The 13,414-nt window shown below is 33.7% G+C and overlaps 1 protein-coding gene across 50 annotated transcripts in view; it reads left to right on the top strand.

Annotated features, from left to right (window-relative positions):
• Nucleotides 1–13,414, top strand: part of LRRC7 (leucine rich repeat containing 7) — a 537,967-nt gene that overhangs the window by 410,684 nt on the left and 113,869 nt on the right. For all 50 annotated transcript variants that reach the window (XR_014807988.1, XR_014807993.1, XR_014807989.1 and 47 more), the window contains 5 exons: nt 945–1,074; nt 2,366–2,481; nt 6,747–6,816; nt 8,765–8,864; nt 12,348–12,472. Coding sequence is in view for 38 of the 50 variants with exons in the window: in XM_084964727.1 (XP_084820853.1) it covers nt 945–1,074; nt 2,366–2,481; nt 6,747–6,816; nt 8,765–8,864; nt 12,348–12,472 (541 nt within the window). In the remaining 12 variants the exon portion in view is untranslated. The remainder of the gene's footprint in view (nt 1–944; nt 1,075–2,365; nt 2,482–6,746; nt 6,817–8,764; nt 8,865–12,347; nt 12,473–13,414) is intronic.

Below are 13,414 nucleotides of genomic sequence, written 5' to 3'. Positions count from 1 at the left end.
GACCTAGTATTGGTAGATCCTCTTTTTCAAGAGGCAAGAAAAGTCTGAGTCGTTATGTAGGGTTTATCACTTTTTAAAATACTATGTAAACCAAACAAAACACATCTACAGGCTGAAATGAGCCCTCCCCGTAGCCTCTGCTACCAATGCACAAGCTGAGGGGCAAGAAAATACAGTGGAGCCAAATCATCTGCATTTAGGTGCTAGCTTCCCTACTTTGTGCGGCTTTGGGCAATTACTTAGCCTCTTTATGCCTCAATTTCCTTATGTGAAAAATGGGTTTAAAATAGTAGATATCTGATAGAGTTTTTTTGTGGAGGGGGAGCATGCATGCAGCATGCAGAAGTTCCCCAGGCCGGGGATTGAACCTGCACCACAGCAGTAGTCCAAGCCACTGCAATGACAATGCCAGATCCTTAACTTGCTGCGCCATCAGAGAACTCCAAGTTTTTATAAGGAAAAGACAAGTTATTTTTATCTCTAATAAATTGCTTAGTAAAATATCTAGCATTGAGTCAGTATTTTTTGTTCAAATTTTGGCCCCCTTCTCTCACCTTTCTCGGACCTGCCCTCTGTGTCCTTCTCCCTGCTCATGTCAGGTATATGCATTCATTCCAAGATACACATTATGAGCATCTGACTACAAATGACATCTAAGTTGTATAAAAATGAAAAACAAACAAAATCTTCTGTCAATGACTCAGTTAAATTGACAGGTGGATTAAGACAGAGGAAAAATAAACCAAACCTTTTTTTTTTTGCCAAATTGAACCACTTATTTAATGGTATTGAACCATTTGGCTGAACTAATAAATTAACTCAGATAATATTATGGAATTGTTTGATAAATAACTTCAGTTGGTAGATTTAAATATATTGCTTCTTCAAAAATTTTTTGCCATCTGACCTTTTAAAATGTCTAACTAATGTGTTTAAATTTTCAGTTTATCTTTATTAGAAGAATTTGACTGTAGCTGTAATGAACTGGAATCTCTACCTTCTACTATTGGCTACCTTCACAGTCTTCGAACATTAGCAGTTGATGAGAACTTCCTTCCAGAATTACCCAGAGAAGTGAGGAATCAACTTGTTTCTTTCTTTCTTTCTTTCTTTTTTGCTTTTTAGGGCCACACCCACGGCATATGGAAGTTCCGAGGATAGGAGTCACATTGGAGCCACAGCCACAGCCACGCAGGGATCCAAGCTGAGACTGCAGCCTATACCACAGCTCATGGCAACACCGGATCCTTAACCCACTGAGGGAGGCCAGGGATCGAACCTGCATCCTCATAGATATTTGTTAACTGCTGAGCCATGAAGGGAATTCCCAAACTGTTTCTGTTAATTAACTTTTAATGAATCTGTTTTGGGATTAAATCCTAACTGGTGCAGTAGCAGTGTGGCTTCATGTGTTGAAATAAAAATGCATATATTTGTTAGTTATTCTTTTTTAAATAAGTGATAAGTTCTTATATTTGACCCAGAAAATGCATTTGACTTAAACATTGCTTGCCAAAAATATTTATAAAATATTGTAAGTTAATTCATGCAAAGGTATACAAGTTTAACTAACATATATCTTGCTTTTAAGAATAGTTAATAAGTAAATTTCGAGATAATTACATTTCAGTTTCTAAGTGAAAGTTTTTTAATGTAAATAAGTTTTTTAAAGTATCGTGTTGCATATTATTTTAACTTCAGGATCCACCAAAATAGTACATTAGCACTATCTTTGAATGGGACTTTTGTTTATTAGTGTCAAGAAAAAACTGTGAAGTATATTTTCAATTTAATATTTTTAGCTTTCATAGTACAAGAATAATAATCCATATATCATTATTTTAGAGCTGAAAGTTATGAATAAAAATCACAAATACTATTGTAATGTGAAGCAAAACAACTTTTCCAAGGTCCAAAAAGTCAACAGTACTCCATTTCTGAGTATGTATGAACTAATATAAATATAGGTTATTAGTAGTTACTTGGATGGACAAAAACAATATGAATTATGAAAACAATGACACTAGCATTCTAATCATAATATTATAAAGGAAATTCTTCCTTCCACCATAATTGTCCTCAAATAGGAAAGGACAAAAAAAAATATTGACTAAAAATAACTGCTCAGAATATAAGGTGAGCATATGTAAAAGAATATGAGATATACATTGCCTTAATATCTAAAGGAATATATTATTTATATACACATATTTTAAACACTGAGATTATAAAAAATGAAACAGTACACAGATTCTTAAAAGTGATAAAGAAATCTAAAAATTAATTTACTTTATAAATTATAAATATTAATATAAAAATGGCTTATACTGTGATTCTTTACTTATTTTCTTTTTGTTACCCATAGATTGGAAGCTGTAAGAATGTAACAGTTATGTCTCTACGCTCCAATAAACTGGAATTTCTTCCTGAAGAGATTGGACAGATGCAGAAACTAAGAGTCTTAAATTTGAGTGACAACAGGTATTGCTACAACATTTCATAATCGCATATTAGTTATTTTCTGAAAGCAAATTCTTTTTCTTATTAATAATTTTGAAAAAATGTTCTGTCTTATGAGGTATATGGAATGCAAATATTTATAAAAGTATGCAAATATCCATTTAGAAAATGATAAGAGCTAAATTTATTTTTAAACTTATATTTCAAGATATTATTTGATTATATAAAAGCATATATTATATATATTAAAGTTATATAAAATTCATACACCCAAATTTACATACCAAAAACCTACCATATTCAGAAAGCATAATATTATAAAGACATGTAAAAATAATTGTAATAAAGATATACAATTTATTAGTAAAAATATGTGCATAGGTGTATATGTATGTTTTCATGTATATATTTATGTCTCCAGTAAATTAATTGAGCTTTGTATATACTGTCTACACCACCAGAATACTGGTAAGAATATTGCCAAGAACCTAGTACTCGAAAGTCATAAGGTTTGTACAGTAAGGACAACCAGATGGCCATGTAGTCACATTCAGAACAGGACAAAGAAAGGATAGGCCCTCTTCTCATGACCAAAGTGTTACATTGGAGAATGGGTAAAAGGAAAAGGTAACAATGCAGTTCAATTTCCTTTCCACCATAATTGTCCTCAAATAGGAAAGGACAAAAAAATAAATATTGACTAAAAATAACAGCCCAGAATATAAAGTGATTATGGAGTAGAATAGACACTTGAACTCTGTTTTCATTAAGTTTCAGTCAGACAAATGATAAAATAAAAGCTGAAAGACTTTGCAACAAAAGTATCAAAGATTAGCTTCTATGGAATCATGGAGAATGTTCAGATTCCAAAGTTGCACTAAGTGTGGGAATTATCATTTGTTTATTAGTTTAAGAAAAAATAATAAGGTAGATTTCAAAACACATTCACTTGGTAGCCCAATAATATTCCCAGGTAAGGAATAAAACATTTTTTAAAAAGCTTCAGAATTTTATTTTCAAAATAAAGGTGACACAGAAGTTTCATAGCTTGGTGCAGCAAGAGTAAGTCATGTCAAATCAACTCTATTTCTGGTTTTGACTGAATTACCAGACAAGAAAATGAAGGAGGGTTTTCATGAAGCACTAGAAGTCTCTCCTAAATTCTTGGTCTGCTCAAATTTTATGCATTAGTAATTTGCATGATGATATAGAAAATATGCTTATAAAATAGTTTTAAATGACTCATAGGAATGCTAATGGAGGTATTTATCCATCAAATATAGCATATATAAGTACCTACCCATGGGACAGACACATTGCTAAATGCTAGTGAAAAAGATATAAATTAGACATTGAGAATCTCATAATATTAGGAGTGTTGCCGAAATATTGGCTGCCTCTGTAAACTGATGCCAAATAGAAATGTGGAGACAGAGTTGGAGGAAATAGAAAAAGCAGCTTTAATTGCCAGGCAAAGTGGAACACAGCAGGCTAGTGCCTCAAGGACTGTGTCCCCTTGGAGTGGGTAGGGAGGAATCTTATAGTGTTTGAGGAACAGGGCATGATCAGCTCATGGACATTTTCCTGATTGGTTGGTTGTGAAGTAATTGGGAGTCAGTATCATCAACCTCTGGTTCCAACCAGTCTGGGGTCTACTTGTTGGTGGGCAGCACACAGTTAACTTCTACCCAGTACAGGCTTCAGCACCTGCAAAACAGCTCCAAGGACATGGCCCAGAATATTGTCTATAGTCCTTGAAGAAGAACTAAAAGTTCTTGACTTTGTGAATGACTAAGCTATTGTTATTTTTTTTTTTGTCTTAGTTGACTATTTTCCTTTTTCTCTGTATTTTCTCACTTCTCTGATTAATAGACAGAAAGACCGGTGGAGTACATGAGTGGGGGTCTGCTCTAAAAAGGCCTCACACAGTCCTGCTCAGTTACAGAAGTTTAAAAATATTCTATTAGATCAGAAATATAAGCTAATTTATCTCCTAATACAGTGATTAAAACATAGTATATATAGATCCAAATTAATATTTTTTAATTGATGAATTAGCCAATTAATCTTAACCTGAGATTAAAATCAATATTCAGTAAGAGCTGAGGCCAAAGTTGAACATTACTATTGGAGAATGAACTGTTTGGATAAAAGATTAAATATTAAATGTTATCCAAAAGTTATGCTTATTCCTATTTTATGTTTAAAACATAATAGATTTTTTTCAATTTGGCATTTTAGTTCAGGAACAAAGATTTTTTTATACTGGCAAGATTAATTGCTCTTAGAACCAATTTACTGCACATTTTCATACTCAGTAAAGGCTCACTTTCAATAGTGGTCACTGGAATAGCAAGGAAAAATGCAGGTAATCTCCTTCTCCAACACTTTCTTTTCTCTATACTCTACATTTATGACTTGACTAATGATTTATCTTAAATATTGTATACGATTTTGGAGAGTTTTCCCCTCATGTAATTGTGATGTAGCAGAATTGATACTCCACTTTTATTTCATCGCCATGTGATGTGGAAAATTCCCCCCATAAACCTTCCCTCACAACTTCTGGCTTAAATGAAATTAAATAATGAAAAATTAGAAAAAACTTTTATGGGCAATTTTGTTCAGTAAATGATAAGATAGCAAATAATCCTATTAATAAATAATTGATGTAATTTAATCTGTTATTCTTCTTTATAGCCTCACTTATGTTTTACAGAAATTTATTAGCTCAGAAGGGTTATTATATCCTTCTGAAAGTTATCTAGCCAATCCACATTCTGTTGATAAGTTTATTGGCTTGTCAGATCTTTTCATATTTATTAAATTATTTGATCGTGCTTAACTGCTTTTGCATGTACTATTGTTTCCATAATTGTTATTAATTATTTAGTGTTTTCCACTTCTGTTATCAAAATATAGGTATCCATCATTTGGCTGATAGAATTCCAGCATAGTAAAGACTTAAGGAAATTTTCATTCTAAGTTATCCTAAAATGTTTATCTGTATTCAAAAGTGAACATTCAGAAAGTAACAATAAATTATCATTGGTGTGCTGGAGTTCCCGTCGTGGCACAGTGGTTGACAAATCTGACTAGGAACCATGAGGTTGCAGGTTTGATCCCTGGCCTTGTTCAGTGGGTTAAGGATCCGGCGTTGCCATGAGCTGTGGTGTAGGTTGCAGACACGGCTCGGATGTGGCGTTGCTGTGGCTGTGGCATAGGCCAGTAGCTATAGCTCTGAATTGACCCCTAGCCTGGGAACCTCCATATGCCGTGCGAGCGGCCCTAGAAAAGGCAAAAAGACAAAAAAAAAAAGACAAAAAAATTAATTGGTGTGCCTTATTTGAATTATTCACTATGCTGACTAGCTATGATTGTAAGCCATGTATTCACAATATATTGATTGTGCACAATTTCATGGATATCATATAGTATGTTGAAGGAGACAGTTGGTGATTGGGCCCTCCACAGACTGAAGTCAAATCTAAAGAAATTATTTTGATCGAATACCAAGGCTGATGGCAATTTCACATATCTCAAAAAGCTATTTTAAAAGATTCCTTCTTTGAATATCTACTGCACAACGTATGAGGCATAAAAGAACAGAAGAGCACACTTTGAGGAGTCAAAACAACATTAAGAGGTGTAAATTCCTTTAGTAGTGAGATGGAGACAGCTTCTTGCCCTCTGGATCCTTTAGTTTTGAGGGGATATCAGATGGTAAAAAAATAATCACAAAAATAAACGTATAATATGTTTACTACGAACTGTGTTATGGTCCATGTAGGGAAATACAGGTGCTTTGAGAATCGGTTGGGGAAAGAAATTTAAACAAGTCAAGAGAAGCCTCTTTGAAAAATATGGCATTTAAGCTAAGAGCTAAAGAATATGTGGCATTTTAGTTAAGTGAGGTACAGGAGAAAGAGTATTGCAGGTGGAGAGCTAATCCTCGGAGTAGGCTGCTAGAAGGCCAGTGGCAATGATGAGACTAGATCAGGAAGAGTGACAGAAGCAGCTCTGGAGAGGTTTTAGGGGACCAGATCTTGTGAGGTCTGACAAGGCATGTTAAGAATTTGGGATTTTATCCTGGATATGATGGGACGCCTTTGAAGGGTTGCTAACTGGAGATTCTTGCTTTTTAAAGATTGGCTAGGCTACTGAATGGAGAAAAAAAGTGGAGAGAATAATGAAATGAATAAGTTAACAGTATTTTAAATAATTCTTTGAAAAAATGAACTTTATCCGTCTTCATCCATGCTATTAGAATTTTCTTGCTTTTGCAGATTGAAGAATTTACCATTTTCATTTACCAAACTTAAGGAGCTTGCAGCTTTGTGGCTTTCTGACAATCAGGTAAAATTTTTTATTACCTGATTTATTTTGTTTTATTAAAATGAACTATAATTAAAACTTTAAATTACTTAGTCCCAGTAGATAATTGGCAATTACTGCAAAATAGAGATTCCTTATCCCCTGGAGGAGAGATTTTTGTGAAAGTAGCAATACAAATATGTATTTCACTGCCGTGGACAAAAATGTGCTATTTTCTCACTCCCTTTAAATACTTCACTTTAGCATCTACTTCATTCTCAGAGATCTAATACACAAAATGATCATTTTTCCAGGTAGTACATACATGTCCTTAGAGGACAAACTTTAATTATATCTCCGAAGGTAAAGAATAAGAAATCATTAGCACAATCCCCACAAGAGGGAATTATTATCCTCCATGTTCCTTTTTTTCTCATACTTTTAATTATAATCAACTTAATTCTAAAATTTTATTCAAAAAAATTTGCAGATATCTTTTGTTGCCATTATCAGTATTTTCTGTGAAACCGCTTTAATATTGATTCTCATACATATGAAAATAGACTATAATTGAATCAGTAATTGAGTGTTAGTGAATCATTTTAACTGGAAAATTACACGAAATTAAGGCATCTGATGTGCCACCAGAAAAACTGGCGATAGACAATTTTGACATAGTTTATTTTTCTTCTATTTACTTTTTTTCTTGTAATCCTATAGTTTAAAACATCCTATCCCAAAATGTGAATAACCAAGTGAAAATAAATCATCTTGAATTTAGTGTGTTACCATTATTTTCTCAGCATAAAAGCAGCATTACTGGTAAATGAGTTAATTGTTCAGATTTATAGGTGCTAAACTACTTTTGTGAAAAAATTAAAATAGCAAAATGTGAACTATGAGTGTAAGAATAGTGTTTATAGTTCTACAGCCATTATAGTCCTTGCTTCCATTATAAAGGATTTCCATTATAGTTCTTTATACTAAATAAAAAATTATATTGTTATTCAAATTCAAGTCTTATCAATGGACTATAGAATTTTCAAGGCATCAATATATCATTATAAATAAATAATTTCTGGAATCAATGTGAACATGCTAATGGAACAGTCTATTCTACAGTCTTGCAGTTTAAAAAAAAAATCCCCTGATATCGTTTTTTTATTTTGGTGGGAAAATGAACAGAACAGTGACTGCATCATTTTGCTTTTATTTAGAATAGCAATTTAATATGTTTCTGACACATTTTCATGAGACTAGTTGGTATCCCAAATCCCCTTTGTGCTTCAGTCATTAATAAATGTCATGAAATAAGCATATTTTAGAACATTAAATAATATGACCATTTTCAATATATTTATATATAGTATATAATGTCAAAGTTCAAAAAACATTCAAAATAGTATATCTGAAATTTATGTTTAATAATAGAGAATTAAATATTACCTTACATAAGTAAATATATTGTGATATATCAGATACAAGTACAGTAGCTTATGTGTTTGCAGACTCTGCCTTTGGTTACAAAAATTTCTCTTAAAAATAAATGCTTATGTTTTAACCTAATTAAATTCATAGATGGTCTTATGTATAGTATGAATTTGATAGCAAATTCCATTTTTGTCGTTTTAGTGCAACAGTTCATGAAAATGAACAGACATGTAGAACTAAACCAAAAGTTTACTTAGTTGAAATCAATTTAATGTATTTTGGGCTCTTCAGAAACAAAGTTGACATTCTCAGTGGAAATGAATAAGTTTTATAAAAGAATGTAGTAGAGAAAAAGAAAATATCATTATGAGAATTTCAAAGTAGTTCTCTACAATAGTCTTATTTTATGCTGTACTTTTTTTTACCTTTTTCCTCACTTTTCTTTTAATTAATTGTTCATTCACACAGTGAGGCCAGACTATTGACCTTAATCTTACATAAATGAAATATTCTTCATATTTGCTACCTTATTAATCTAATTTGTTTCCTTTGCTTCCAGTCCAAAGCCCTTATCCCTTTACAGACTGAAGCCCATCCAGAAACAAAGCAAAGAGTGTTGACTAACTACATGTTTCCCCAGCAACCTCGTGGTGATGAAGGTAAACAGTCACTAGAAGTTTCTTCTGTACTTGGATGATGGTGGGAAAAGGGGATTAATTTTATTCTCAACTCTGACCAGTACCAGCACATGGCATGACTATAAAGATAAGTACATGTGTGTGACTGGGTCACTTTGCTATACAGTAGAAATGGACAGAACACTGTAAACCAACTATAATGGGGAAAAAAAGATAATTACATGGCACACATAAATCACTTAGGAGTTAACTCTAAGCATGAATCTTATCTTCAATACCATAATATTTTAAGTAAGATTTCAAAAACATAAGTCTTCCTCTTTGTATCTTTCATGAAAATCATATTGACTTTCGGGAGCAACATCATCTCTTGGTGGATTGCAAGATAAAGAACTAATTAACCAAATGTGGTACCCAGCTAATTGGAATGAGCCAAGAGTCAGATCTTAAGAAAGGTTCCATAAGCTGGTTTATTTCCTGTCTTTACTAATTTCATGAACACAGTTTAAACATTTAGTCCTGGGATCTCAGGCACCAAATTGTTCCATGTTAAGAGGCAACCGTAAAGAGATGACTTGCAGATAATGACCAAATTTCTTTTTTTCTTTTGCTTTATTTTATGTATTTATTTATTTATTTTAGGGCCACACCCACGGCACATGGAAGGTCCCAGGCTAGGAGTCAAATTGGAGCTACAGCTGCCGACCTGCACCACAGCACATGGCAACAGGGAATCCTTAACTCACTGATGGAGGTCAGGGATCGAACCAGCATCCTCACAGATACTAGTTGGATTTGTTTCTGCTGCACCACAACAGGAACTCCCAAATTTTCTTTTTCAAGTTGGGTTTTTCTAAAACAATGTTAGCAATTATGATAGGAATAATTTTTTAAAAACCTAAAACTTTTTCAATAATAAAATCTTCTATCCTATGATCACAGTATTCATAAAATTTCTAAAGGAGGTTTATCCCTTACCATTTGGAACTCAGCATAGGCTCCTTAGTCCAGGCTAGCACAGGCCATGCACATTTACCACAGTCTTAATAGTAACAGTAATTCTCAAAACAATAAGCCCACATTAATCCACCCATGGATTAAATCCACCCAATCCATGTAAATGAGACAAACTTTTAAAAGAAACTATTTGTAGGGAGTTCCCGTTGTGGCTCAGTGATTAATGAATCCAACTAGGAACCATGAGGTTTCGGGTTCAATCCCTGCCCTTGCTCAGTGGGTTAGGGATCCGACACTGCCGTGAGCTGTGGTGGAGGTCACCAACACGGCTTGGATCACATGTTGCTGTGGCTCTGGCGTTGGCAGGCATCTACAGCTCCGATTAGACCCCTAGCCTGGGAACCTCCATATGCCATGGGAGCAGCCCTAGAAAAGGCAAAAAGGCAAAATAAATAAATAAATAAATAAATAAAAGAAACTGTTTATGCATTTCTTGTTTTTAGGATACTTACAATAAGTGACTGTAGTTTTTTTATTTAATAAGTAAAATGAATCATTTTGAAATTTTAGGGTATTTTTATTAAAAGTTTGACTTACGGAAGTAGGAAATGGAAAGATTGTTTCATATGTATTTTTCAGGTATCAGTAAGTAAACTTGATCTTTTGACTTTATGAAAGAAAAGCCACCATGTTTACGTATGGTATAAGAAAAATCTTAAGTAAGGAATCTGTTTTCTTCATGCAACTTTACATATGTTTTCATTTTAATATCCTTAGATTAACAAAATATTTCATTTTGAAAGGATATGGGGAAAATGAAAAGTATCTCATATTCACTGGCCATTTCTGAGATCTAATCTGAGTAAATATCTAATTTGTTCCAGGGAATGAGGTAAATCTAGTTATGTAAGATGTGATGTTAAGGAATTAGCCTAGTTTGTTTTGTTTGTTTTGTTTTCCTTTGAGGAAAACATAATTGGTAGTAGAAAAGTTTTCTTGAACTTTAAGCAAGTCATCCTTTGCTTTTTCAGGCAGAAGTATAATAAATGAATTTTCAGATTTCCTTGCAACAAAGTTTTGTATAATAAAGATCACCCTTTTAGGAAAGAATTTAGCCTAAACTAAACGCTTTTATTGTATTTTCGTGTGATCTTCACAATGATAGTGCAAAGATGATATTACCATTAACCAACATGTAAATTAAATATAGATAAGTCATTTCTTTCCCCTGTTGAGACACATTTAGACTAATTGAGACCTAAATGTTTAAGGAATGTTAAAAAGATTTTTCCCATGTTTTTTACCATAACACCAAGCACCCTTACAGTGCCCCCCACCAGACACACAAAACAACAAAAAGGAAGATTGCAATCTTGGAGAGTTTATTGCAAAACCAAAGTTGTGGAGTACCTTTTATAAAATCCTGATAGAGATTTGTGGTTACAATAATGGACTCTGTAGTTACACAGACATGAAATAGAATCTTGCATTGGCCATGGAGAAGCTACATGGCTTTGAACAAGTCTCTTAAAACTCAGCTACAGTTTTCTCATTATTAAATTGAGGATTATCAGCAGAAATGAACATCTCCTCAGAAAAGAAAATCATGGACTTGGAGAAAAGACTTGTGGCTGCCTGATGGGAGAGGGAGCTTGGGGATTATCAGACACAATTTAGAATAGATTTACAAGGAGATCCTGCTGAGTAGCATTGAGAACTTTGTCTAGATACTCATGTTGCAACAGAACAAAGGGTGGGGGAAAAAAATGTAAATATAATGTATACATGTAAGGATAACTTGATCCCCTTGCTGTACAGTGGGAAAATAAAATAAAATAAAATAAAATAAAATAAAAAAATAAATAAATTGAGGATTATGTTAGTACTATCATTGTGCTGTTTTGAGGATTAAAAGAGAAAATAGTTTAAAATAACTGAGTCTAGCTCTCTCTGTTATCATAATTATGCTATGGAGAGCCTGTTCTGTATATTGGAAAACCAATATGATTAATACATACTTAGCAAAGCCGAGTGTGAGTTAAGGTGTTGAAAGATTGTGTAATAAATATCAAGGAAATTTCCCCCCTTTGTTTTTTCTTTCTTCCTTTCTTTCTTCCTTTATTTTCCTCCTTTCTGTTTTTTCTAATATTTTCTTTTCTTTCTTATTTTTGTATTTGTTTTTTAGTAACATCACCCTTTTTTGCATAGTGTACTAAACTCTATCCGTAACAACTTGTGTTAAAAAAAAAACCAGGAGTTCCCGTCGTGGCGCAGTGGTTAACGAATCCAACTAGGAACCATGAGGTTGCGGGTTCGGTCCCTGCACTTGCTCAGTGGGTTAACGATCCGGCGTTGCCGTGAGCTGTGGTGTAGGTTGCAGACGCGGCTCGGATCCTGCGTTGCTGTGGCTCTGGCGTAGGCCAGAGGCTACAGCTCCGATTGGACCCCTAGTCTGGGAACCTCCATATGCCGAGGGAGCGGCACAAGAAATAGCAAAAAAAAAAAAAAACAAAAAAAAACCAATAATACTTTGGAATCTACCTGTAGATTTCCAGTCAGACAGTGACAGCTTTAACCCTACCCTGTGGGAAGAACAGAGACAACAACGCATGACTGTCGCCTTTGAATTTGAAGATAAAAAGGAAGACGACGAAAATGCTGGGAAAGTTAAGGTGAACCTTTTAATTTTTGTTTCCCTGTTTCTTCTCATTGTTTTTGTTTGTTCACTGTTGTTATTTAAATAGATTTTGGGACTAATTGACTGACCTCTGTTAGAAGGTCAGATACATCTTCAAGTCTCGCTGTGGTAATCTTTCATTATAGCAGGATGGTGACTTTGGAACCACTGTTGTGCTTCAGAATGAGACTAACATCCTGACAGCAAATTTGTTATGCCACCCCATCTTACAGAATGACAACATGAAGGAGATTCAAGCTGAGAGAAAGCAAAAAACAAAACAAGACAAGACAAAAAAGTCTGGGCTCTGAGCTTCACCTAAGCCCCTTATTACATCTTTGAAACACTGAAATGTGTTTTGTTTTTTTAATCGCGGAGCAAGGCAAATCATCATGCAGACTGTATGAGGCCGAAATACACATTTATGAAAGAGCCAATGGAGTAACATATTACATTGGCATTAAAATCTTTGGAAGATTCTATGTCACTGAGATACTTGAGAAAACTCTATGAGTCTTCTTAAACATAAAGACAGATTTTAATGGAGGTGATTGCCCAATAGCAGGTAATGTCCCTTAGAGGAAGTAATTTCAAATTCTTCATCCTAAAGCCTATTCTTGAAAATTCTTGGCGTTCCCATGTGGCTCAGGGAGTTAAGGATCCAACGTTGTCACGCAGTGGCTCAGGTCACTCATGTGGCACAGATTTGATCCCTAGCCTGAGAAATTCCCCATGCTGTGGATGCGGCAAAAAAAAAAAAAAAAAAAAAAAAAAAAAAAAAAAAAAATCCTTTATTGACACTAATCTAAGTCAGGTAACAGGGTTGAATTTTGAAGTTTATGTTTTTCCAATATATAAACTTGAAAATATCAGAATTTATATGGATTATATCAACATTATATCTTCATGTTATCATTATGGCAACACCTTGAATCTC

This window comes from Sus scrofa, chromosome 6 (assembly GCF_054392235.1).
Source record: "Sus scrofa isolate SSC_HxYL_T2T_F1_AM1 chromosome 6, Sscrofa_HxYL_maternal_Yorkshire_Landrace_v2.0, whole genome shotgun sequence".
NCBI classification, from domain to species: domain Eukaryota; kingdom Metazoa; phylum Chordata; class Mammalia; order Artiodactyla; family Suidae; genus Sus; species Sus scrofa.
This window is presented reverse-complemented; position numbering and strand designations above follow the sequence as displayed.